The sequence below is a fragment of the Ammospiza caudacuta genome, chromosome 11 (genome assembly GCF_027887145.1).
Source record: "Ammospiza caudacuta isolate bAmmCau1 chromosome 11, bAmmCau1.pri, whole genome shotgun sequence".
Taxonomy (NCBI): domain Eukaryota; kingdom Metazoa; phylum Chordata; class Aves; order Passeriformes; family Passerellidae; genus Ammospiza; species Ammospiza caudacuta.
In genome coordinates this window covers 19233237-19261011 of record NC_080603.1, presented here as the reverse complement: position 1 = coordinate 19261011, position 27775 = coordinate 19233237, and the positions used below count along the sequence as shown (strand labels likewise).

The 27775-nt window shown below is 46.4% G+C and overlaps 1 protein-coding gene across 1 annotated transcript; it reads right to left on the bottom strand.

Annotated features, from left to right (window-relative positions):
• Positions 1–482: 482 nt before the first annotated feature.
• Positions 483–27328, bottom strand: AP2M1 (adaptor related protein complex 2 subunit mu 1). Its single transcript, XM_058812621.1, has 11 exons — positions 27251–27328; positions 16766–16878; positions 11158–11423; positions 9694–9776; positions 6275–6410; positions 6037–6178; positions 3601–3720; positions 2966–3101; positions 2159–2256; positions 1904–2015; positions 483–1599 (listed from the first exon to the last, which is right to left on the bottom strand). Exons 2-11 carry the CDS (start codon positions 16837–16839, stop codon positions 1465–1467), a joined length of 1302 nt encoding a protein of 433 aa, XP_058668604.1. The 5' UTR covers positions 16840–16878; positions 27251–27328; the 3' UTR covers positions 483–1464.
• Between the last annotated feature and the right edge of the window lie 447 nt (positions 27329–27775).

Here is a 27775-nt window from a genome sequence, read left to right as displayed (position 1 = left end):
AATGACCACTTGGACATCCTCACCTGGTCAGACTGAAGGCAGAGGGACTGAGCCAAGGCAGCTCCAGCTGCTCAGCAGTTACTGACTCAGCTACCCCATACAGCTCCCACCTTGGCCCCCACCACCAAAAGCCAAGCTAAAAGCAGAAATTGTCTTTTGAGTTTTTTTCAGGTGAGTGCAAGGAAGGATGGCCAAGATTCTCTTAAGCCTGGCTGGGGCACAGGAGTCTGACTTACAGGGGGCTGGGGCACTCCACTGAGTTCAGTTCATCCCAGCTGCAGCCCCAAGGAAAGCCCAGAGCATCCTCCTTTCTCCAGGGATCTGCAGCACTGGCACAGATGGAAACAAAAGCATCACTTGTCCTTTTCACCTACCAGCCCCCAAGCAGCCCAGGGCTGGGAAGCAGCACAAGCAAGCCCCCAGACATTGTGGCACAGGCCAGGCTCGTGCAGCACCAGTCCCAAAGAGCAGCGCAGGCAGCCTTCTCCATTCTACATACTTTATTAGATTCAGAGCTGGACAAATCACAAAGTGTACAAAATGGAGACCACACTACCAGAAGCAGGATTGTGGGTTGCAGCAGCATTCCTATGGCCCAGAAGCATTTGATAGAAGTGTGGAGGGCAGGCTGGGTCAGGGTGCTCTTACTGCCAACTGCATTTGAGATTCCCCAAGAACAGACCCTATTCACATCCTGACAGAGCTCAGCTGGCCCACACTCCCTGGGACAGTGGGGCCACGTCTCCAATTTGTTTGGAAAGGACAGACTGGATCGAGCCAGCAGTGGGTAGGGGTAAATGCTCCAAGGACCTGAAATGCTGTGCCACCCACATACACACCAGCAAGAGCCTAAACCCTCATCATCATTTTTTGGTCACAAACCTTCCCACAGCAGGACTCTATACTGACAACTTTGCTAGAAATAAGGTGGTGGTGAGATGTGGTGAGCCCACCATCTTCCTTGGTGGGGGCCCAACAAACTCACCACCCCAGACATCTCAGACTGGCCAGCAACATCTACCACAACAGCAATAGCTAGTACAGAAGCCAGGGTAACTTCAACTCAGATTTGTCCAGTCTATGTTTAGGTCTATTCTACGAGTACATATGCACAAGAACTTCAAAAATACTAGGATATGATGCAAGTAGTGAGACACCAACAGAAGAGGAGTTTAATGGTGGACGTTCCCTAGAAAGATCACGAGAAGATGGGAGTTAGACTAGCCCTTGCCCACCCTGGGACAGGGAGCAGGAGCTGACTGCACCCTGCACACGACTGGGTTCTGAACTTCATCTGCAGCGTGGGTGGTAACTGAACACAGGCAGGCGAGTCCACTCCCGGGGTGAGCCACAGGGTCTTTCAATCTGCGTCGAGGGGCCAGGCAGACATCTCTGAATGTAGCTGAAGACTGAGGAGAGGCAGAGCATGGCTTGGAGAAGAGGGAGCCTGCTAGCCTGCTGGGGCTAGCATCTGGTCTCATAGATCCCACTCCTGCCGATGTACCTCACCCATTTTATCACATCGTGGTCACTGTAGTTCAGCTTTGGCTCAAAGACTTTCAGGTAGCGCACCTTCAGCCCAGAGGGTGCAAATGGGACCTATTAAGAGAGGGAAAGGCAACAGAGAGCATTGGAATGGGGGTAAGATACTCTCTGTACACAAACGCCAGAGGACCCCTGGGCAACGCATCTAGAAACGCATCAAGAGCCACTGTTCCCTTCCCTGCTCCCTGCAGGCACAGTGCCAAACTCCTGTGGCTCTAAGGACAATTTTCTTCCATTAGCTCTACCATCTGGCTGACCTCATCTGGCAGCTTGTCACAGGCGACGCTCAAACTCCCAAGAGGGAGTGACAAAGCTTCTCCAAGGTTGGGTGCATCCTGAAAGGCAGACAGGTACTCACCTCAAAGTTCATGGAGATGGGAGGCCGAGCCCACTTCTTCTTGTCGTTGGTGGGCAGCAGTTCGATCTCCGCGCTGATCTGGGATTCCTTCATTCCAGCCATACGTTTTATCCTATTGGAGAAAGCTCAGAAATCAGAAGGTGCCAGGGTTTATGCTCCCCATCACTACATAATCTCAGGGCAGACAGGAGCACTGAACAGACCCTGCCTCCCAGAGGCCTGCCCAAGCAGGCCAGCCCCAACACGCTCACTTACTTCCAAACAATGGCATTCTCACTGGCCTTGTACTTTGCCTTCCCTTTCATGCAGATGACTTGCACTCCACTGGTATTCAGGGGCGTTGGGATCCGGACCTGGAAGGCACAGTCTGGTAAGCAGGGCAAGGACATTGCAGCCTGGGCACTCTGGGCAGTCTGCCCTGCACCCCCCTTGGGCCTTCTCTCTCTCCCAGCTCAGGGCCCAGAGAACATCGGCCATCACAAGGCATCCTAGGCTAGCTCTCCAGTTTCTTGCTTTGAAGTACACATTCACAGTTACATAATACACAAAGTCAGTAAGGAACAGGGCAGAGATTGCCATGCTGCAGGAATCCTGGGTAATGTTGGGAAGATGAGCTCAGGAAGGATGCCAGGCATTGCAGCAGGCTCTGGACAGCCCAACCTTGCAGCAGTAAGCCTTCTCAGATGGGGACTAAGCTGCAAAGCCACCCCTAGCCTGTCTTACACAGCTCACAGCCTGCTGCCTGTCTGACATACCATCAGATCATGCAGACAGAAGAACATGAAATTTTCACAGTGGCTGAGGAATTAAGTGAACAATTGCTGCAGGGATGGAATGAGGCCCCTACCAAGGCAGCTGTGCAAATGACAAGAGCTTCCACCTCTCTACAGCACCTCAGTCCCACAAAACAGCAGCACCACACATCAAAAGAGATAAATGAGTTCACATTTTTAGCCCTGTTCAAGCTTGAAGACTCATCTGTGAGAACTCTACAGCAGTGGACATAAACTAGAGGCATGACTTCCAGGCACAAGATACCACAGTTATTTTTTTTCCTCTTACCTCTATCTTCTGGGCCAGCAAGGAAGGTTTGAAATTTGATTTGATCACCACCTTCACTTCCAGCTTGGTCCGGCCCACCTCCCGCACCAGCGGGATCACACGGAAGGGGAGGATAATGTCCTTCGTGGTTCGGTATCTGCAGGGATGGAAACTACAGTGAACTCTGAGGAGGAGTTAACTCTGTATCACCCTCCTAAAGAGACAGCCTCTGAATATGCCAAACAGCTTGGAAACATCAGCCAGAAAGGGAAACATGCCAGAAGGAAATAGCAGTTAAGATCTGTGATGCTGTAGGGCAGCAATGGTTTCTTGTGTCTCGAGTTTTGTATCTGGTTCCTGCCAACAGTCTTGTTCAAGGACACCAGTGTTAAACACTAAAAACAACAGATACAAGAAGCTCAAAAGCAAGAAAACCCAATCCACACCATGGTTATGGCAAAGAAAACTAAACACAGCTGGGCTTCCACATTTCTAACAGATGGATTTGTGGGACACCCTACAGATTCCACTCTGAAAAGGGGGTGGGTGTGTATTTCTTAAGGGCTCAAGGGCTGCAAGTCTGCCTGGGAGCAGCAACACAACTGTAGCAGCAAGCAGATGCCAACACCAGCCTGTTCACCCTCCACCCACAGTACCTCATGAGCTCAAATTCTCCATCTGGTGGAATGAAGCTGATGCTCCTCTCAGAATCAAACTTGCTGAGCCTCACACACTGGTGGAAAGTGCAGTCATCAATGGCAATTGACTGTTTGCCGCTGAAAACACAAAACGCAGTTAGAGAAGCACAAGCTGCAGCTCTGGTATCTTGGTGCAGTCAAAATCTGTCCAGGCAGAAACTACTCTACAGAGCATGTTGCCATCGCAGGTGTCCAGGAAATGGGGAGGCAGGGAGAGATTAGGGGACAGCAGCCTCTTGGCTCAGACTTTCCTTGTTTCACCACCACAAAAATCAGATTTCAGGAAGCTTGTTTGAAAGAATTTTCTCCCTCCTCTCCCCAAAGAGGAGAGAGCTTAGAAGAGCACCCTTCTGTCATAGCCAGCACAACAATGCTTGGGTCTGCCTGCCAGCAGCACTCAGTACTGCAGAGGCAACTCTGCCAGCCCAAGTCTTCCCACAGCACAGTTCAAAGGAGAGAAAACACTTTCCTGTCCACAAAGCTATCCCACTGCCACACAGCCAGGAAATGCCAGGTTCAGAGTCTTCCTGCTCAGAAATCTCTTCACAGCTGTTCATTTCCACACTGCCAGCAGGTGGTTTGATTCTGTACCAAATCACCAAAACCATGACATTGTGACATACAAGTCTGTATCTCTCCTAAAAATCTGAAGAGCTACCACCTGTCCATGTACATGCACCAGCCTAACCTGCCAGCACTGAACTTGTGCCAGGTACTGATTCCTGAAAATACAGGTCCTAGGCCAGCCAAAACCCCTTAGCTACTGAGAGGGACCAGAAGGCAGCAGCAACAGAAGAGGCAGCAGTGTAGAGAAGGTGCAGCAGTGTATCACTATGGTATCTAGGCTGCCTCAGTTGCTGGAAGCAACAGGACAACCATGCCAATATGCCAAGATAGTGTGAGAACTACAGCAGGTTTAGCTCTCTTAGGAACCACCACTCCCTACACAAAGGGGAAGCAGACTGACCCCAGGCTGACTGGCTGTCTAGTTACACAACCACCAGTGGTCTGGTTTGTGCTTCAAAAGGAGGAGTTAGTATTTCCTAATCTGCTGCCCAGATGACAACCAATCTTAGTCAACTGATTTCTATTTCTTTGCAAAACAGTTGAGAAAGCCTCTGCCTAGGATTGCTCCAGGTCTCAGGCAGCATTACTCAGGGTTGGCCTTGCCAGAAGCTAGATCCCAAAAAGCAACTGATAGCAGCTGTCCCTTTTGGTCACCTCATACCTAAATCCTTCTGGAGAGTAATGTCTCCAAGCTGGATGCCCACTGGATAATTACAGAACCACCTACCAAGCATCCTTGCTCATCTTACTTCTGTAACTTAAAAAACTACCATATTTACTGGCAAAGGCAGTTGGCACAGGAGCTTTGGGACAGTGTACTGACTCTTCAAGGCCTGTGCAGTTGATATTTTCACTAGAGTAAATCCTCACTGTGCAGTTGATATTTTCACTACAGTAAATCCTCAGCCATCTCAGGCTCATCCATTTTACTAGCTCAATTCAGTTACAGGAAAGATGGCTTAAAGGTGACAGTGAAGTGATAGCTCTTGGCTTGGTTCTGAGAGAAAAGGCAAATAGCAGCTCAGCTCCATTTACAGGAACCATCATGGAAAGTGTCTGAGATCCAAGTTACATGCACAAGTCACACAAAGCAAGAGACAGAGGGAGAGCAGAGTGCACACAAAGCTGAAGCAGATTATCTACCTTCCCAATTCACTGGGGGTCAGCAAAAAAAAAAAAAAAAAAAGACAACCAAGAGAAATACAGATGAGTTGCAAATGGTTAGTGAGACGAAAGTGGCAGTCCCGTTGCTTTTATCTCTTCACCCCAAGCAGGAAAGCTGGAGAAGGGGTTAAGAGCTGTTTTCAGCTTCAAAGTGGGTACTGACTGAGGTGCAGCTAGGAGGGAACATAGCTGGGCTCTCAGAAAGGATGTGCCTCCTACTCACACAACCACTGATCACCTGTAATCAGCAGGAGGGGCTTCCCTCCTGCTGCTGTTCTACGTTGTGGGAACAGTCCAGGTAAAGCAGGCAGAGGGATTCTTTAACTATTTCTTGGGAGCACTGCTACTGCTTTTATGATAAAGAGCACTGAGCAAAACTGCTAGAGACACAGATTACAGGACAATCCATCTTGGGAGGTGTTTTCAGTCTACACTTAAAACTATGTTTGAATCTTAATACTTATAGAGCTGAAGAGACGCCCTCTGTATTGAGGCCCTCAGGATGGTAGCTTGCATGACAACTGATCTACCCAAAGTTAGCAGTACCATCTGAAGGGAAGAAAAAACCCCAGCTTTTAGTCTGTCAGATCAGAAAAGCTATTAAGGGCTGCCCTTTCATAAGAGTCCCTGGTGGCAAGTGGTCACCAGGTCCAAACCTCTTACCTTTTCCCCGTTTCATCCGCAGTCCCTTTGCCCTGTTTTTCAATGACAATCTTGTCATTCATGCCAAACTTGCATTCTGGCATTCCACTCAGGTAACTCTTCATCACCACTCTGCCAGAGACATGGGCACTCAAAACCTGACCTGGTTAGAGAAGACCACAGTTCAGAACACTTACAAGAGTCACCACTCACAAACCCTGAGCAGGAGAAGGATGCCAGCTCAACACCACCTACTTACCCTGTGGGGACATTAAGAGATTCACACTCTCCAGCACATCAAGAAAGAGTTCATTGCGACGGTATTTGATTCCTTCACGTCTCCATCCAATCTGTCCAGTCACCTGGCTGGTGATCTGGGACTGCTCTTCCTTGGTCTGAAGAGAAGAAATGACATCTTAGACATAAATAAACTCAAAGACTAAGGAACCTTGCTCTGAATCTAAGAGCAAACACTTGCCATTTACTACACATAAAAGTTTTTGTCACTTAGATACGGGTGCTGTGACACCTCACATGATTTTAGGCTAACTCTTAGTGCAGGGAGGCATGGGCTTCACCAACGGCATTCAAATATCTCAGACTGTCACATCAATCCAAACTAAGCAGAGAAGTTTAACATGGATTGATGTAGCAGTTCACACCCTTATCCAACATGAAACCCTAAGGCCACAGGAGAGCTAATCCCCAAGGCCTGTTTCTTAATAACTGCAGTCATAAAAGTTACATACCAACACAAACCCAAAATGCATCTAACAGCACCCAGGCTCTAAGCCTCCAGAGTCCCAAGGGCTGTGCTGAGAGGCACAGAGAGATTTCCTACCTGATGCTAGAGGTGGGGTCCAGTCACACGCAGAAAGCCAAGAAGGAGGTGTATAGTGGCAAGTGCAGTGTAGACAGGGTTAACAGGCAAGCAGGTCAATAACAAGAGAAGGGAGGAAGGGAGAAAGAGGCAGATTAGGCTTAAGGCTACCTGAGGACAGGAAAAAAGCAGGTCAGCTCTTTGTTAATTAGGGAGCTAATTAGCACAAACAAGATGAGGGGTTTTGACCTTTAGCTCTCTGCAGGAAACCCAGCACTCCAAGCAGTGAAATTAATTTTCAGACTTGGCCCATTACTGACAATCCCAATGCAAGGTGGAGCAGAGGGAGAGACAAGCAAAATACCACTCCCAATAACGTTTCTCTTAGGAACAGACTCATGCTGGTGTTCCTAATGCAAATCCTGGATGTCTACCATGTCACATATGCCTTGAATATGGGAAGTAACAGGCACTTTGTGTCCTGGATAAAGTGGTATCCTTGTTAATTCTGCTCTTCCACACAACAATGGCCCAAGACACAAGTGGGTTCTCCCACAGCAGCCCTGCAGTAGGCCCACAGGGTGGCAGTACATGATCTCAGCTTCACACACGCTCTTGCCACAGACAGGGTCAGTTCCTGAGCAAGCACAGGCACTGTCTCATTATCTAAGAGACAGAGTTTTATATTCCCCTGAGAATTGCCTAGGTAAGTGCTCAATACAGTATACAAAGTACCTCTCTTGTCTGTCCCACAAAAGAAGCACTGTCTTGTTCAGTGCTTTGCTCAGGCTTTAGAATTATACATAGATTTAATACCCAGAGCTCTGTCTTCCAAAGGAACACTGATCATGTGATGACATTCTCATCTCCTGCAACAGCACCACTACCCTGACCTGACAATTACTCTGTAAAGTGACCAGACAGATCTGGAAGCAGCTGCTGAAGTTGAGACCACCCAGCAGCATGAGTATTCTCTAAGAGAGGCACTAAGACACCTGGGTTTGAAGTTTCATTTCCAATCTTTCATAGAGAACAAAGTCAAAAAGTTGAGTTTGGAAAGTCTGCCATGAGTGGATTTTGCTCCTTAAATTCCTCAGGACACAAGCCCAAGAAAAGCATCACCAGGAACTATGTGAAGATAGGAAACACAGATGATAGGCCAGATGATTCAGACCAGATTTTGGTCCTGGGTACCTGTGTGAACTGGCTCTAAGTCAATGAGGGGCTGAAGGCTAGAAGTACCAGAGTAAAGAGCAGATAAGGAAACATGGCAGGTACTGTTTCAACTGGTGCCCTTGCCATCCTGTGCCTGCAATACATTAATTCTGGTTTTTGAACTGGGCTGCACAAAATGCCAATACTGAGCAGAAGAACTGCTTACTTGTGTAAAGCTGAAAGCCATACTCCTCTTTGTAAGGAAAGGACTAAACCTGCTGTTGAATTAAGCATGACACTGCGACAGTGGTTTGCACACAAACAAGCACAGAAGTTTGTTAAAACCAACGAAAGCAAAAAAAAAAGAGCAAGGGAAGGAAGTGTGGGAGTTGGTTAGTTTTGAGTTTTCCTAGGAACAGGAGCTGATTCAGCTATCTTCAGTGCTGACTGCCCAAACTGTCAGACTGCAGAAGGCCAGAGATTTACACTGGGACTCGTGATGGGGACTGAGACCGGATGCAATCACATCTGGCCGTGTTGCAAAACAGTTTGCTGTTCTAGCGGGAAATATGTTGCTCAGGGGCAGCTTCTCTCTCTCACCTCCTCTTGAAATGCAGTTAGTCTTGCTACTAGATTAAAAGTTTAAAAAGGAATTCTCAGGAAATCAGAGCTGATGAACTGAGTTGAAACAGAGCCTCCAGAGACTGACCTCTGCTAACCTAAACAAGAACAGTCTCTTTGCAGGCTCTTGTTTGCCCTTTGCTTCTGTTTGTAGCTAAGGCTGAAGCTTTACTCTGCCACAGACTGCCTCACTATGGACTCCCAGCTTTTTTTTCCTGACTCATTGCTGTGCAGGGGAAAGGACTAACTTTAAGGCTGAGTCCTTATTATTGACTTGCGCAGCTGTGTCAGATGGACAAGGTGGACAAGATTCCTTGGGGACATGAGAAACAGACTATGAGTTTCCTTTGAATTCAGAGGTTAAGCATGAGCTCATGAGACAGGAAGCCTAGTTTCGAGGGCTGTACTTGGAGAAGGATTAGAACTAGTTTAGACACATTCCCCAAACCAGTCCAACTAACCATCTTTTTCCCAACACATCCCTTATCTTCTAACTCTATGCAAACTTTGTTGCAAGGGTTAACACTATGCAAAAAGCACAGCAGAGATTCTCATCTCTAACCTAAGAACGCTCAGGCTGTACTGACGCTGACCTGCAAGGATGTTACAGGCAGAGACAGAGCAACATGAGCTTCCTGACTTCACAGCAAGATTCACAAGGCTGAAGAATACTTCATTTATAAGGCAGGCATGAAATCCTGACAGCTCTGGTGGAGAACAGACTTGCTCAGTGAGATTCACATGCAAAAAAGCTACTTCTGGTTCAGCAAGGTAGATTTGTTTATTCTCTCAGAAGCTGACACAGAGCAGAGCCTGAAGCCAGCAACCATATTTACATGCAAGGGACTGACATTATCCTAGCTCTGGGCTCTTCCTCCTGCATCTTATCATGTGCCAGGGAACATGAGGTAGCATAGTGCAGGGACACCTAGAACAACGTGCCACTGAGATACAACCTATTCAGGCACCTTCCTCCCATAGGGGTCAAATGGTTAGATGGTAATTAAGCCCATTCTCTCTTGAACAGGTTTAGTAAAAATTAACCAGCAGACCAGAGCTGTACCCCAAATTCCTCTGATTACCTGACTCTTGATGCCTTGTTGAGTGATGAAAGTCTTCAGGGCCCCTGTTTCAGAGTTCTGAGGATAGCCAAAGTCCAGGATTTCTAGAGAAGGGTAAAAGGTTAGTTCAGAGCTACAAGGAATAAACACATCAACCAGGCTAACTGCTACTATAAGGAGAGAGGCAATCAGTGCACAGATACTGCTTACACATTGAATTTCTGGGTAAGTTGCTGCAGCATTCTTTACCAAGGGAATGAATAATTTTTGCTGCACTGAGCTCCTGGAGCAATACTTTGGAGATAAGGGGTGATGAAAAGCTGTGTAAGTGATGAATTTGCCAGTTTTTAAACACAACCAGACCTCAGGAGTAAATATCAACTAACCTAGCTATCTGCACAGGGCACACTGAAGAGTTTTTCCAAAAACATCCAAGGGACAATACAGAGTTTTTAAAACATGACAGCAGTTTTATCTTTGCAGCTTTTTTTCCTCCAAGTTTTGTTCTTATGAAGATGTAATAAAACCTAAAACAACAGCTGAGTAGTGGCACTGCAGGATGAGTGTAGGAGGGAAACAGATGTTAACTACACACAAGGAACAGTACACACCTACTTCCCTCAAAGAGAAAGGGAACAACCCACAAGAGATTTAGAGGGGAAAGAAGACCACTAACATGATACTGAGCACCACCACAGTGGCAGGCTTGATCTCACTGTGCCTGCAAGGAGGCAGCAGTGACTGACCAAAGCAGAGAACAGGCAGTCTCTTGGTGTGCCCTGAGGGAACAGGGAAAACATCAGTCACTGTGACCCTTGGTTAAGAATCCCAGGACACACACGTACGGTGCATTGTCTGGAAAACAAATTGAAACATAACTAACACAAGGTCCTCATGATATGTGAAACAGGGGCAGCTCAAGGGCAACCTCCACAAGCAGGCTGATATCACAAGCAGCTGAAGGGACACTATTATTAATCTGTGGTGAAATTTGGAGCTGTATCAGTGGGGGAGGTAGGGCTGGGAGAGAGCACATTGTGTTTTATTGACTTCTTCTGTTCAGAATTGAGCCAAAAGGCAACTTACTAGGGACAATCAACTTAAGCCTGGGGTGGCTGCTTCCATACACTGCTAGAGCCACCTGGGCACCAGCTGGCCTTAGAGGTGCTACTGACAGTCCTCTTGATATACCTCGGGGTAAGGAAAGCCTGGCATCTACACAGGATCCCCTCAGAGCTCCAGCACCAACTGTCTCAGTCGTACAAGTGCACAGCTCCCACCATTTCAGGGAAGGGAATCTGCACACGGCTATGGACTTGGACACTCACATTTGCAGTACAGGTGGCATTAGAAAGCCAAACAAGTAATTTTGAACTCTGTCACACATGTTAAAAATACTTCAAGGATTATTACTACATCATACTAAGCTAAGGATTTCAGAATAACCAATGCAAGAGGCCACAGCATATAAGGGAAACATCTCACCATCCAGCAGCTCATAGATCAGCACAAAGTTGTTCTTTATGTTCTCCTCACTGATCTTCCCGAAGTAGGCAGTCATCACGTCGCACATCTTGTAAAGAAACTCGAATACCATGGCAGCATTGACATTCTGCTTGGTGACAGCAGCCAGCCAGATGTTGGAGCGCTTGACATGGAAGAAGCTGGTGCGGGCGATGTTGGTGACGGGCGAGCGCACCTGCTGCCGCGCGTGGATGACATTGACGCGGAAGGCGTCCACGGCATTGCGCCTGCGAAAGCACCACCACAGACGAGTCAGCACAGCAAATGTGACACCAGCTGGCTGCACAGCTCTGCTTCTGCCACTACGGTCACACACTGAACTACACACACCAAGCTCACCTAGGGAGGGTGCCTGGGGATGTCTCTTGGACAGCAAGTGAAGGCTCTGAGCAGAGTTACCCACTAAACTCTGCACAAGTTCAAGGAGAGAGAGAGTTACTGGTCTCTGGGGAGGTTTGGACTACAGTGTAAACGTAGTCAGAAGGAGAAGCAAACCTCTATCTGGAGTAAAATGGCAAAGAAACCTTCCCTTCAATTAATTTGGACAGCACTCTCAATTGATTGTCATAGCAGGAAACAAACACATTAGCAACACATGGCTCAGAGAGTCCAGTTTTGACCAAACACCTAATTATTGTCTATTCTGCATGCCCAGGCCTTCACACTCTTGCTCCAAAGCAAGCTGTAATCTCCCAAGATACGTGTCAATGGCAACTGCTCCCAGACATACAACCAAGGGAAAACCAGCAAAATTTGCCTGGGCCACCCAAGAGATGTCAGTGCCCAGGCACACTCCAGAAGGGAGCTTCAGTTCTCAGATCCAGCTCACCTCCATAACCCACACACCTTGGATGTCAGGCTCAAAGCAGCAGGAGGATTAGAATCACCCTTTGACTTCCCGTTACATGTCACCTCAAGACTGCTCTGTTTCAGAACAGGGGTCTTGCACCCAGACTCAGAGTCCCCAGAGTGCAACATGTCAGCAGTACTGCATGGTCCAGGACCATTTACAGTCAAGGGTCCTGCCCCAGTGCTGAAAAACTGCTGTGCAAGCTGCCCATAGGTGCTGCCCTCTTTGATCCAAACTGTCTATACACTGGCAACAGGGGAAAAAGCCCTCCTTTTTACACACAAGGAGTCCAAGTGACATTCTGGATGCCAGCTCTTGCACAATGGTCTCCTTATCCTGTAACTACAAGTCAGAATAAACTTCCCAAATTAAGTCCACCAATCCTGAGAATATAGGAAGGAAGCCCAAGTGCTTTATATGACAAGACCAAAACTTCAAGCAACAGTCTACACACAAAGCCAAGACTCATTTAGTCGTGCTTTATTACTCATACTCTCAGGCACTCTGTAGAACAGGGGGTTTGACTGCAGCATCAAGGCCATGGTACTGATTACGCAGAAACACGTTTGAGAGCAGACAGTAAAATCATCCTTGCAAGCAAGGATACAGGCATACAAATGCTTGTAGGCACTGAGGGTTGTCAACAATCCAACACAGAGTTCCAAGTTAGAAAACAAAGGATATTCCAAGGAACATATGCTACCACAGCAGGTGTTTGCTCCTTGAAGGTCTGGGGACATATGTAGAAGTTTCATCAGTAAACACGCTCCCCCATAAGCATAATTCTGGCTTTTAAATACTTCTCAGGTTTTATTGCTCCAGAAAGTTTGCAAGCTGGAGTTAAATTAATATTTCATTCCTACTTTAGTTTTTCCATAAGAAAGTAATTTAATCTACTATAAAATAATAGCTGAAACCCAAATCCTCCCCTCCAGTAAGCCTTGCAAAGAAAGTTCAGCTTGTTCTGGAGCATTAGCCCTCCCAGCCTCAGGTTCTAACCCGCTAAAAGTAGCACCAGAAGCAGTCACCAGACTGGTGCACACTAGAGGAGAAGCCTCAGGTCAGGGAGGCTTTGCTAGCACACCAGGTGCCCACTGTGCAGTGCCAGTCGTGGCCTACCACGCGTCTCTTACCTATTGCTACAGCAGCCAATGAGATGGGATGGACAGAAATGGCGCCAGCGGAGAAAGGAGGAGTGACAGCAACAAGAGAAAGGGTTAGAAACACACACACAAGGCACAATGAATCCAAAGAGATAAGAAGAGACCAAACAGCACCCCCTCCCCCTGCTCCTTGGCACAGAAGGCCAAGGTAGTATTGGATGGACAGTAACAAGCTACAGCAGCAACGAAGCCCTCACAAGGTACAACACTGACATGCCATGGTCAGGCTGTCAGCATGGACAGATTTGTGTTTGGCTGAACTTTAGGGATAACTGGGCATTTAGTCCAGGTGAACTGCACCTGTATCACAACAGTGATACCCAGTCTGCTCTGCTAATAGAGGTAGCAGGCCTTGGTGTGGAAAAACCCCAAAGCCTCAGTCAGAGGCATCACCTGGGGACTGCAGAGTATCAAGCATCTTCTTCCCAGTCTGCCTCAGGACAGGGCTACAAGTCTGGGTGGGAATTTCTGTGAGAGTGCTTCTCATTTGAAGGTGTTTGGGTTGATGCTTTCTGGTTTGGTCCAGCCAACAGGAAATACAGCAAGTTTGATAGAGCTGGAGCACATCTGGAGAGATAGGGCACATCCTGCAGATTCAGACACTGCTCTATCCAGCTTGCACTTTTTCCTTAAGGATCAAGAGCCACGAAGCTGATATGATGTATTAGAAGCTCAGAAACCCAATATCTATTACATTTAAAGTGCATGCAGTTTGTCATGTAAGCTGCCCCGGTTCAAATAGCTGAAGTTTTATTACAGAGCTGCATTCTTAAATGCAGGTAGGTTCCCCAACGACTAAGTCACTGAAGAACAAGGCACTCAAAAATTACAGCAGAACCCTCCATGGTGTCCTGAATTATATGCATGGTGTTTTGCCTTTTTTTTTTTTGTTTTTAATAAGGCTGCTTATACATGCAGCTAGCTGCTGTATGGACAGATGCGCTACATGCACCAAAGCCATTCTAAGTTGCAAGCAAACAAAGTTCAAGTTTAGTGGTACTTCTGCCTTTAACAAAGTCATAAGAAGGATATCCTCGTTGTTTGTCACTCTGGTCATTATATCTGAGCCATGTGCTTAAGGCCCTTAAACTGCAAGGGGAGATGTTCTCATAACCACAGATGACCTTTATCTCCCAGCTCAGAAAATGAGGCTTCAGAATGCCAAAGGCAATGGCCAAGACTAAGGAGTCCTGTGGGTCAATCACTCATGAAGACAGGGAGCAGTTTTGCTCTTTTCCTATTCAATTACCTCCCAACAAGCAGGGTGGGTTCAGCCCTCAGCACTTCAGACCTACTGCTTAAGATCTAAGCACTGTATGGTATGCTAGAAGTTCATCATTCAGCTGTGTGGTTAGAGACAGAATTCCTATAAAGTTGAATACAAGCTACAGTATCATAGTTATTCCTTTCCTTACCTCCCACTGAGGGTTAGAATATTAAAAATTTTAAATAGATCTGGCATTAATGCTAATGTTCAGACTAGGAAATGGAAAGACTCTCAGTTTCTTGATTACACAAGATGAGACATAGTCATTTCATAAAAACTTTTTGTGTAAGGCTACATGTTTAAAAAAAGTCCAAACTGAAGGCCTGTTTGAGAAAAAAAATCCAGCACCTAGGGAGCAAGCTCTGTCAAAAGCCAACACCAGCTCCACCTAAGTCACAAGACTGACACCTTCACAAGAACTGAATGGATAATTTCACTGAAAGGAACACCAGCTCCTTAAGTACTAGAGAAAACACTGGAATATTTTGGCACTCTTCCAAATGAAAAAGTTAAGATAGGATCAGGCAGGAAATCCCATTTTCTAGCTTTGTCTGGCCAGCCAGCAGGAAGTACTTTATCACGTACTGAACATAAGGCACTCACTCTGTAAGAGAAATGAGCCAAGATAAAAAGCAGTAGAAGAGCATATTAAAAATACCTACTTTGCTCCCTAGTTTGCATCTCCACAGCCATAATGCCATTTAAATCAAGAGACCTTCTTGAATAAACATCAGTTTGAGAACAATCTTGTATGTGTTTCAAGTTTGCAAACAACAAAATATTTTTGCCAGAAACAGCAGTGAAAGTGATTCTAGCCCCCACCTGAAATATTCACCAAAGTTACCTATAATCCAGACTGGCTTGGCTCAGCCACTGTGATACCAGCTCTACAAAGTCAGTCCTGTCAAATGAGTTGCTCTGAAGGGCTTCAGCTAACAAATACTGAAGACTGATTAAGAGTTTGTACAGTAGAAAAGAGGCAAAGCATCACAGCCACTGGCTTTCTGCTTGAGAAATACAATGCTTCCTTGGCTCAGCTATGTATGGAAGTCCTGGAATAACTCAGTCAACCTTAGAACAGCTACTTCACCTTAGCTGACCTAGAACAAGGCAAGAGACTGAAAAGCTCATTAGGTGAAGCCTCATTACAGACACTGTGTTGATTACTCCCTCGATGAAACAGTACAAGCCTTGACTAGCCACTAGTTCTACCTCAACTTTTAACCTCCACTAGACAATCCATAACCAGAAGGGACATACTCTTCAGACCAGAGCAATCTGAAGGCAGACTGGCTTGACTGTTTTTTGTAATTTATGGGAACAAGTTATTTTGAAGCACATCTTACCACTAGTCATTGTGGAGACCTGGTACAAACTACTTTTTCCTAAATTGGCCCGAAGGCTCTCTCGCACTGAACTCTGAATTAGCACCTACCACAGCTCTGCCTCTGTTAGCTCTGTCTTAACTCTGCCAACTTAATTACTAACTTCCACCCAATGCCTGACACTATGAAAACACACTAGAAAGAGTACTGTTGTGCACAAACCCCTTGAATTTAAGGTTTTCAGCTCAAGCAGCACCATCACTTACAGTTCCCTACAGCACTATCCACTGCCTACAAGGCACTGTATTTTTAGTAAGATGCCTTCTGGAAACTAGCAGCCTAAGGGTTGCACAGATCCAGCCTAAGTGAGCATCATAACAGTTCAGAAAAGTGCAACAAGACACTTATAATCTACTGAAGGTTTTCAAGGCTTCCCACAACTTTAACTACCCAATGAATGTAAGCTTTTCATACTAGGCTGCCATACAAAGCTGGGGGACAGAAAGCCAGCTGTAGCAGTACAGCCATGAGACTGCTTGCAGATAAAACTTTCCAAGACCAGTCTCCTACACGCCTGTACTTGATGTTAGACATCAGGGCCTGTAACTAATTCAGAACCCTGGCTATAGTGTGTGGCAGACAGTTCTCACATTACTGCTCCTGTAAAGTTTTAGCAATTACAGTGAGGTAGGCTCCCACAGTGGCAGTCCATGCTGCTGAAGCATTTGGAATAATGGCCAGATCCCACCATCCAAAATATAGTCCCAGGTTTGGCTGCAGACCATCCTTCACTGTAGGTGACCAGGGCTTAAACTTCTTTATTCTAAGCTAAGCCTAGAGCAGCAAGTTGAGTTGCAGTCTCACATGCATGCACAGCTAATGCAGAACAAAGCAGCTCTGGATTGTTTACTGCACCAAAATGAGACAAAAATGCAAAAACTGGGGATGCAACAGAAGCACTTACCCGATGTCATCCCGGTAGACGCGAGAGATTAAAACCTCTCCTTTGTGATTATAGATGAACAAGCCTCCGATCATGATGGAACTTTAGTCTTCACTTCCCATGTTGCTTAATACCTGAAGCAGAAAAGAGCATATTTAAGTAGGCTGTACAGAAACAATTTGTAGCCAGGACTAAAGCTTAAAGTTGGCACTGAAATAGAAGCTGCCTTACTTCTCATTCCAAAAATCAGCACGGACAGATTAAGCCTCAAGGACAAGTATCCAAAACATACCTCTTGAATGTGAGAAAAAACACAGGCCTGGAACTACAAGAAAATCAAAGACCCCTTACTTTACTATAAAGTGTCTATCTCCCTAAAGACTGAGATACAAATCAGACAAAATTCCTAAGTCTTTTTACATGAGGTTCACAAATGTCTGACATGTCACCAAGCCTATCACCACATGACACAGGGTTCCTAGCAGCAAATACACCTCTGTTTATTACCACTTTTACATAGTTTTTGCACATCAGAGTAAGAGCCTTTGATAATCCCTAGCAGCCATATCAAGTCACACTTCAGAATTCAAACTGAGAGCCATTTGGCTACAAGGTACCACTGGAGTGGTCACAATCATGATCCATTTGAAAGGGGAGATAGTCCCTCAGAAGTTGCCCTCCTAAACTGCTAATTTTCTCTTGATTCAAAGGAAGATTGCTTTGGAGGAAGCTACAAAGCTCTCTCCAAAGACATTAGATATTATTGATAGAGAAGACATTTTAAAATATACAGCTGCTTCACCAGACCCCATTCCTGGAGTCTTACGCACTCCTATTCATTAGGTCAAAGTCATAACACCCTGCTTGGTTGGCTCAGTCGCAAGAAGAGAAGTGCAACCCTGACAGGGCAGGCCTTGGGGTGATCCCACAGAACAGCTTAGCCTGGGCACTGCAGAGCATTCGATAACAACCATCTCCACACTGCTCCTTGGGTGGGTTAGCCTACACCCACTAGTATGGGCTGGCTGAACAGGATAGGGAGAGGCCAACCTAGAGACAGATGCTGGCAGAGAACCGATAAGTGCCTGCTCAGGAACACTGCAATGACAAAGCTGAAGTGACCCAGCCTGGGACCACTTCAAATGTCAGGGAAAAAAGAGAATACAAAAACAATGCACACATCAGAGGGACTAAAGGACTTTTGGATTATCAAAAGTAATGTATCCTCTAGAAGTTACACCCAAGAAACTACAGTAACTGGCCATCTGAAGGAAGTACTGCAGATGTGAATTCTGTGCTTTTAATTTCAGCAAGACAAAAAAGAAACTTTAAATTTCCTAAGCCTTTACACCAACAGTTTTAGCTACATCTAGTGAATCCTCAAAGAATAACACTATTCATACTTCTCTGCTACAGGTCTTCAGCTTCCAGATGGGTGCTTCTGCTTATTAATAGAAAAAAAGAGCACAAAAGTTAGTTAAGTCAAAATAGAAAGAAACAAGCAGTTTTCCCAAAGCTCAGTAGTAAGCTTTCTGGCTTTTATTCTGGTCAAGTATCTCTGGCTACTAATGGGCTGCCTTCTGCCACTTTTCAGTGGCTTCTTGTGGCACTGTCACCAACATATTTTCATGTCTGAGACTCCAATTAGCACAGAAAAGCTTTCCAAATATGTTTTTCTTCTATTCCCCACCATAACACTTCATAACTTTGGGATACAAGTACTAATTTACTTCTAAGGCTCTGTAACCAAATCTATTAAAACATAGGCAGTTCCAAGATTCCCATGTAGAGTGGGAAAAGCCTTTTGTGGCTGCTCAGTTTTGTGACCAAGGCTATAAACTAACTGTAGGGGCAGCAATGTCAGCATCCCCACAGCAGAAGACAACTCCACTGGTCAACCAAACAACCCCAATTTCTCAGACTAAAGGAAGTGGCTGTACCACAGACTCACAACTACTTACACAAAACACACACAGCCCTAACAGGCATGAAAAGGCCACAGGGAGGTAACATGCAGGGCTGAAATCCAAAACATGGAGAATTGAACCCAGCTGCCCAACAAGACAGGCAGAAGCTGAAACATTTAACATTTGCAAGGTCATTCACGGTGGTCAAACATTGAAAAAAATGAGAAACATTGTGACAGTGAAAACAACTTGTTGCCCACTCCCGAAAATTCTTTCCTATTTACTAGTTTTTTCACTCCAGATAAGAAACAAGCATGTGTTTTCAGAATTCTACAGTGCTGGCTTCCACATTCAGATACAGACTACTGCAATCAAAGATGAAGAGTTCTTGCATTCTTTTTAAGACTTGCATTGTATAGAGCAGCTTCCTGAAAGCTTATGCAACTGGTCAAAGCTGGATCATAAGAATCCTACAAACCCTTTCCAGAAGAATCCTAGAAAGCACATCCTAGTCCTAAAAAAAAAAAAAATAATCTCCCTCTGGGTTTTAATGCTGCTTAAGTTATTTGTTTTGCTATTTTTAGTACAAAGGAAATGTCTGCTTTGATAAGCAACAGGATCAGACATGCAGCATAAACAAGACAAAGCCCTCTGCCAGCATGACAAGCCAATCAATTTTGAAAAAGCCTTGATTTGAGTATTTACTGCATTACTATAAAACATGTAGAAGATTGCTGATGAAGCTTTGCATGGGAAATTAAAATCCTTCTCTAAGGAAGATCTACAAACTTTAAATGTTGTCTGAAATAATGATGCCATGCTTTCTCATGTTAGTTTAGAACATATTCTGTAACAGCTTTGCTGAAATTACAGGCAAAAAAAGAGAGTATTTTTAGTTGTATCACAGTACAAGGCAGCAGAGTCAACTGCTTCCTCATCTTACATGCTAGTAAAAGCATGTTTGATGAAGAAGATACATTATGATTCAAAGGCTTTTAGTCTTCAAAAATTCTTCATCAATGAAATTAAATGCTAGGCTTCTTCCTTATACAAAATATCCCAGAAGATGAGTTCAAGCTTCAGACCACCCATGTAAAGTCAGCTCCTGGTTCCACCTTCACTGGCACATTTAAGAGCTACGTTGGTTCATATTCAGAGGTACAGGTGAAGCCAGAATTGCCCTTGCTACTTCATCTACACACCTCCTATATGCACTGTTGTACAATTGGGTATCTTGGATTTAGGGTGCCATTCTGTACTCCCATCTGCACCTCTCTGGTCTTTGATCTACTCTGATTACCCTCATATCTACACACATCCCACTGCCACGACTACTGGCCAGGAGTGCTCTTATTGCCAATTCTTGTATGGTACAAACCAGAAGCCTGCAGAGATCTGCCACCAACCAGCTGATGTGTGCTTGCTGTACTACACTGGCAAAACAACTTGATAATGAACTTGCTCAAAGTCAGAAAGGGGCTGCTATGTGAGGCCCTGGTTAACACCTGAGCTTGTACTTTCCCCTACTACTATGGATTTGGCCACAGGATCAGGATCATTCTGACAGGTTGTTTTAAAAGGGCAGCCACCCATACTGAGACACGCACGAGCATTATTCCCCATGTAGCAGCAGAATGTCTCCAATGAGTTAGGATTCATCTCAAGTCTGAAAGAACCCGCAATTCTACAGCTCTAAAAATGAAACCTGAATTCACATTTAAGTACAATTTATCTAATTATATGTGTCAGACAATTGGTAAAGTGTTTCCAGGTACCAACAAAGTCACATGGGCTAAAAATGGTGACTGTAAGGAAAGGGTTTTAGATGACCTACCCAACTGCACCAGCCAGCAATCAGTTCTTTGCAGGAGCTGAAGGACACAAGCAGTACAAACCTCCAGCTGCACTCCTCTCTAATAGCATCAGAGAACAAGGAGGTCTCAACTATGCAAGGCATTTAACACAATTATTTATAATCAGATTGCCCTTGGTCTGCTCAACTTCTGCAGTTCAGCATCTTGAAGAGTTCCAGGCACCACAAGCACAGGCAGCACAACGGCATCAACACAACCCCCAGCAAGTTCAGTTTGGTGCTGGGCTGCTCTCAGCCTCCACCAAGCTTGCCCACGATGGGACTTCAGGAAACATGGACAACATTCCAGTCTTTTGTTCACAGCTTGCATTACACCCCTCCAAGACACAAGATCAGAATGACTACACTCCCTCTCCACACAGAATTATTTCCATCAGCTAATGGAAGCATGTGCACACAGCTGGAAACTCAAGAGGTGGAGTAAGTAGCCCAGAGATCTATGAACAGAGCAGAAAGCTATACAAAGGGCAGAATGCAAAAGAAATTTGCTTAAAGCTCAGCAAGAAGAATGGCTCTTCAAGATGACAATGCCTCTTCTTGAAGTGGCTGCAGTGAAAATAAGCCTGCTTTGTTTTGATCCTCCTTTGTGTTTCAAGTTTCACAGATACTCCTTTCAAGTATTTCAAGGTTATATTCCAACTAGAATGAGGATTTTAGTGGTACAGTTCAGACACAGCACAATCTTCCACATATTTTAAAATAATTAATAGTTTTCTTTACAGATCAGCTGTGGAAGTTAAAGATCCTAGTTCTTGCAGTGGTTAAGAAATGCAGGGAACAGGGTTGAAATTAATTTGAGACTGACATTCAGTGTGACTCATGGCTGCTGGAATCAGAAGGCCTCAGAATAAAAACTCCAGCACAGGAGATGGGTTCATCTGCTCCCTGTGCATTAGCAACATGACTCAGAAAGCATTGCTCAATCAGCTTTCAGTGACTCATTCTGCTCCTCTCCAGCCAGCCTTTCCTAGGGAGCTTCTGAGTTTCCTCAGCCTAATATCTCACTGGCAGACACAGCTTAAGGGCAAAGCCTACCATTTCTTCAACTGTTTACCACAAAGTGCCTGGAATCCAAGATGACTCTAGCTGAAACCTTTGGGTTAATGATCCATCAGCTGCATTTTCAGGGCTTTCCAGCTTCACTCCTTCTGTTTCACTAGTTTGAACATATGGCAACCTGCTCCAAACTGGTAGCTACAGCCCTGTTTTCTACTTACAGTGTGGATGGATTTATTCTAGTTAAGGTACAGGGATAATCCACATGTATGCTGAATTCACACCAGTTGGTGACTAATCACCTTAATTTAGGAACAATAGCCCTCTCCCAAGACATTCTGCATTCTTCAAGCAGCTACTAGGGTAGATGTAACATCTGAATTCAGCTCCCACAAATACCTAAGGCCAGTAGGCTTCCTACCCTCCTGCCAAGTGCTCACGTTCCTAAATACTTCCATTTCAACCCATAAACAGAAAAGGAAAGTAAAGAACATCACAGACAGACCCACTTATATATGGTTATAAACCCACCAGGAGTTAAGATTACATGGAAATGACTTTTCAGAATGCTTTTTTACTCAAGTGAAGATGAGAGCATTAAAATATACCTTTAGAGCAATTGTGGCAAAGTTACAGCATTCAGACACCACCAATTGCAAAAAAAAAAAAAAAAAAGTACATGTATAAAAACAAAGGCTGGGATAAAGATTTTAATGCATTTCAGTAGTTACATAAGAGAAAAGCAGCAGGATTAGCTGGGCCTACAATGACTGACATGGTAACATGCACTTTCCTAAGAATCACACATACTTGCCTCAAATCATATCTCAGTGCTCCCACTGGGCAGGGGATGTGCAATAACCACCCCTCTCTCAAACAACCAGGAGATGCTGGAGGCCCCCAAAGTCAGTCTGCAGCAGGTAAGCTGCAGACCATGACTAAAAGAGTCAAGAGAAAGATAAAGACATAATAAAGCACAGTATCTGAAAAACTCCTTTTGTCCACTGATTCCATCAGAGATGGAAAATGCTCTGTTTATCAGGTCTGATCTAAAAACAGGTGGCTCTCCAAAAGTCAGACTTCATCCTTTCAGTGTGCCACCCATGGAATGCATGGGTGAAGCCAGAAGCACCAGCTCAGGCAGCAGGATCCTGTTGCTGGACTGGACCTAGACCTGTCAGCTTCACATATTGTGGGGTGCAACAAGTGGCTGCACTGGGAGCTACCTAGTGAGACGAGGCACTAAACCTGCATTTATCAAGTGGAGATACAGCAGCTCCCTCCTGCAGCATGTCAGAGCCCAGCCTTCCTCTTCCATTTCCTCTTCATCAATTCTGATTTGTAATAGCTGCAGAAAAATGAACAACACACAGCATGGAACTTTCCTGGAATAAACAAGGCACATGTAAGGAATCAACTAACCAGCACAGCTCATTCTCTCTGCAGCTGTTTGTCTGCAGCAACTCTTTCAGAACCACACAGCACACAGTACCAATGCTAGTACCAATGTGGTTTCTGTTCAGGGCATCCTTCCATGGTGTCTCTAATTGAGAAGCCAAAGCATTACACCAGCAATAAGACACAACTGCAGTATCAGTCATTTGCTCATTAACCTAGGAAAGACTAAGCTGAATTGTAGCCTAAATCCCAGATACACAGATATTCAAATGAGTGATTTTCTCCAATACCTTTGTCCCACAACCTGAGGTCTTTCACACGACACCACACAGACCATTAACCATTCCCTGCACCAGCAGACAGTGGTAGCTTCAACCTACACTGTAAACCTTGAAACAGTTCTCTGCCTTTTGTAGCTCTATTTGCACAAGTAAAAACAAACAAGCTGATCTGCTCAAATTTGTTGCTTAGGAAGAACAGTGAAGTTTTAGTCAGTTTTCTTCAGTGGAAAAAGGAACATAGCTGCAGTAATTCCAGTTTCACATGCAAGGCAAGAAGTACTTGCTCCAGCTCCAAAAGAATTAGGAATTGTCTGAAAGAAATGTGTCACTAGTAATGTAATGCACCTACAGCCTGACTGTACCAGAGTCACCATAATTTTTTGGTGTATATTGGTATTTCTGCCTAAGGAAAGTACAAATACAGTTCTTTGTATCCTTCCACACCAGCTTCTCTATGTTCAGTGCAGGCCAAAGCTGAGGAACTGTTTGTTTCCAGGCCTGTTTGCTCTCGTGGCATCTACTCAGCAAATCCTCTGTGTCCTCTCTCCAGAGGTGCAGTGGTGACACAGCAGCTCAAGAATAACTGCTCAGGAGCAATGTGACTGCAGCAGTTCTTAGGCTGCCTGTAACAACATAACCACAGTTTCACATTATCACCCCAGCTGTGCAGGATTTGATGAGCACCAGCAGCATCACCAGTGAGCACATCTGTCCACTCATTTTAGGGGGCAGCTTTGGGATCAGCCATATTTTCCCAAGCCAGCTGTGTGGGTGATACTCTTACCATAGAGATAAGATTTTACCTGTCCAGAAAAGAGTCTGGCCCTACAAGTGTGGAAAATAAAGCCTTCAACCAGCACTGACCAAGGCTGGATGAGATGCCAGGACTGCTGCTAAGCTGCAGAGCCCTTTTGGCCACAGCCCCACTGTGAGACAAGCCATGAGCTTCATCCAGTACAGGGTACAAATAAACACACGTTGATCAGTAGTGAGCCCAAGACTCAGCTACTTGGACTTTGTCACTCCCATTAAGGGGCTGAAAGTTTCCTACAGCACAGACATCACTTAGCCCGAATGCAAACAGGAATGCTGATTTCTGTAATCTACAGAGCACATCCAGGAAACAGCAATCACAAGTCAGTGAATAAGCTGGTGTAAAACAACCAACCCCTTTAGCAGTCTATTAAAAGACAGTTTGGGTTCTGACTTAACAGTAAGTAAGACTTCTGTGCATTAATGAGCTTATCTAAGTAAGCAGTTCAAGGTACATTAGCTGCTGAGTTTTCATCCAGGAAGAAATCAGGAGAGGTACTGAAGGCAAATCACCAACTGCAGCCATTTCTGCATTCCAGAAATCAGTATGATCTTGGACAAGTGACAGCAGTGGAAGCAGGAGAGGGATCAGTCAGGCTGCTCTGGCAAACTGAAGTTGTTGAGAAAACCCATCCATTTAGCTAGCACTAGCCATCGTCAACCCAAGACTTGAGGCTCAAAACAATGCCATTACCCCAGCAGCTAATCTGAGCACCTAAGCTTTGCTCAGCTGGCTGCATTAGCCACTCTCCAGGAGGCCACGGGCTGCACTTGGTTTCAAACAAGAGTAGCTGCAATCACTTCATCCTGGGGAAGACAGGCTGCATAATTTACTTAAGGGGCATACCCTGAGCTAAAGAGCTCCTGAGATAAACCCATCAGTTTCAGAGAAACTGTTCCTATTTTAAACACAATCCCATAAATCCCCATAACCAGTGGGCAGGAAGAGAAGCACGTTCTCTTACCAGGCTCTCCTCCCACAGCCCCCTCTGCGTGCCATACTGCACGCAGCCACTCTGAGGAGTCACAAGAGCTAAATACTGGCACAGGGAAACACAAGAAGCTCCCTTACTCCAGTAAAGCATCACAGGTACAGCATTTAACACATCTCTCAGGAATATTTTGAGTCCAACCTGATGTGAACAGCCCACTGCCTTTTTCTACTTCTACCCATTCTACCAAAGCATTTCCAAAGTCAGTTTGAACTACTTGCTTTTCACTCTTGAGCTAGAAACCTACAGTGATTTGCTTCCTATGCATCTTCTACAGAAGAGGTTCGAGGCACAGAGTGGAGTTTGAGTAAGAGCTTGTATTCTGCAGACCACTAATGGTCTAGGTGCCCTGATGTGTCAGCTTTTCTCTCACTACTCCTACTGGAGAGCAGATAACTGCATTTCACATTCTGTGCCTCTGCCTGCAAGCTTTCAGCTGAGCTGCCGACCTCCTGCCAAGATCAAAATAATACATGACTTGCCAGTAACTTCTGACTCAGTAGGTCACTCACTAAAGGAGAGAAGCAGACTCTGCCTCACAAACCAATTATTTTTTGGCACCACAGGCCATCCTCCAGTTGGCCCCAGGAACAGCCTTTAAATACTCTAATGGTCTTCAGTAGAATAAGCTTAGAAAACCAGTGCAAGATATTGAGCTGCAAAAGACAGGCATGACTTTACCTTTTTGATGCAGGGATGAGGCAAGAAAAGTTTAACTAGGGTTACAGGAAGTTTCTTTATAAAGCCTGTTTTGTTTGGTGACTGCTGCTGTTCCACCAAAAAAAAAAAAAAAAAAAGAGATTGTATCAAACAAGAATGTATGTCCAGTCCCCTGTTTTTCAAAGAACTCAGGATGTAATCCTTCACAGCCTCGAGAGTCAATTCTCCAAAAGCCAGGACTGGGCTCTTTTGGGAGGAGGAAGCAGCTGGCCATGATACCCTTCAAAGACACCCCAATGCTCTCCCTGGAACATGGCCACTGTGCAGCCCAAAGAACACCAGGTATCTTTGTCACTAGATGTCAGTAACATGGCATTTTCTACAGAAGAGGAGTGATGCCTCCCTTCTGACAGGAAAAATATGGAAGTAGACAGTTTGGCAGCATCTCTTCAGATTTGAGATTGTCCCTCCAAGCAAAACTCACAGGGACACACAGAGCTTTTACTACGGGAAAAAACAGTAGCTACAGCTTTGACAGCATTCAAGTTAATGTTGCCCAACCAAACACCACCATGAGCCCATGTACAGTTAGAATCCTGCAATACCGAGACTTCCAAGCCACAGAAGCCATCCAGACTCACCTATCTGGGCAAGTTCCAGGCTCAGATTTTGGCTGCCTGAGGCTAAAACTTGATAGCAGCTTTGTCATACTAAAGCAAGCAGAAAACAGATCGTGCACTCACACAGCTTATGGAGAGAACGCTAGATGAAAAGCAAGTCGTTTCCCAGTGGGGAGAGAAGTCAACTGCACTGGCTGATAAACACAGGCTGCGCTTCCTGCAGTTTTACTGAATCAAAAAACCTAGTCCTGGGAAGAATGGATGTGGAAAAGGATCCAGAAGAGCCGCTGGATAGGAGCCTGCTTTGAGCCTCAGAATAAGCAGCAGTTGGGCATCAGCAGCGCTGCGCTCTGCCTCAGCAGGTTTTCCGGGGAGGAAGCAGAGTGCAAGCCATGACCCAGCTAATTCACGGTTGGATCAGCAGTACGGACAAATAATTTTCGGTGAAGTTCCAGCCCGATCCGACTGAAAAAACCTTTGCTCAGGCTGACCTGACGCATCGGTGCCGGCCTTCCCGTGCCACACACAGCCCGACCCTGCCCCTGTCCCCACCCTGGCCGGTGCAGCACTGCAGGGCTGCCACACAGCTATTCCAGCCAGAGAGCAAATTAACAGCTGCTAATAACCCCCTGAGCCACAAGCAAAGTGTGAGTGAACGATGGGGTCTCCCGGCACCCCCTCAGAAGAAGCTGAGGAAAAGCCCGCCGGCGGCCCCGCTTCTCTCGCTCCCTCCCGGCCCCGCGGGCACTCTCGCGTCCCTCCCAAGGGCAGCCGGGGGACACCGCACCCAGCCGCCTCCCCGCCCCTGGGCCTGCAGACCCCAACCCCCAACCAGCGCCCAGGGAGCCGTCACCCGCAGCAGCTCGGCCACCGCCCGGGCGCGGCCGCAGAGCGAGCCCAAGCGCAGGAAGCCGCCCGGAAAAGGGACGAGGGCCGCGCAGCCAGGCGGGGAGCGGAGCGCCTCACCTGCCGCTGCAGCCGCCGCGGCCACCGCCGCTCGCCGCCCCGCGCCCAAGATGGCGGCGCCGCCCCCCCTCGCCCCGCGCCCCCCCGCGCACTGCAGAGACGCCGCGCGCGCGCCCCGCCCGCGCCCCACCAGTGCGCATGCGCCTCCGCGGGGTAGGAGGGGGCGCGCGGCGGGGGCGGGAATTGCATTTCCGCGCAGGGCGTACTGGGAGTTGTAGTCTCTCATTGGGCGGGGACAGCATGGCAGCCGCGCTCAGAGCGCGGCTGGGCCGGGCAGGAGGCCCCGGCAGGGGGCCGCGCTCGCCCTGCGGAGTCCTGAGCGCGCCGCGCCCTTCCAGAGGGCCGCTAGCTCTGGCTGGCCCCGCGCCCAGGCATCCCCGCTCCCTCGCCCCGCGTTGCTGCGTCAAGGGCCAGCGCCCGCGGTCGGACCGGCCCCTGGTTCTCCCCGCCGTGCTGCCGCTGGAAACGGGGACCCACCCAGGGAACCCCGAGAGCCCCCGCCCAGACCCTGCTCCGGAGAAACTC

What these genes read in the sequence shown, in the direction of transcription:
- AP2M1 (XM_058812621.1), bottom strand. Translation starts at nt 16,839, where the DNA reads ATGATCGGAGGCTTGTTCATCTATAATCACAAAGGAGAGGTTTTAATC. An exon ending in GTCTACCGGGATGACATCGG is followed by an intron (nt 11,424 to 16,765) that starts GTAAGTGCTTCT and finishes GTGCTTTCGCAG; the next exon opens with GCGCAATGCCGTGGACGCCT. An exon ending in TCTCTTAATGTCCCCACAGG is followed by an intron (nt 6,179 to 6,274) that starts GTAAGTAGGTGG and finishes TTCTCTAACCAG; the next exon opens with GTCAGGTTTTGAGTGCCCAT.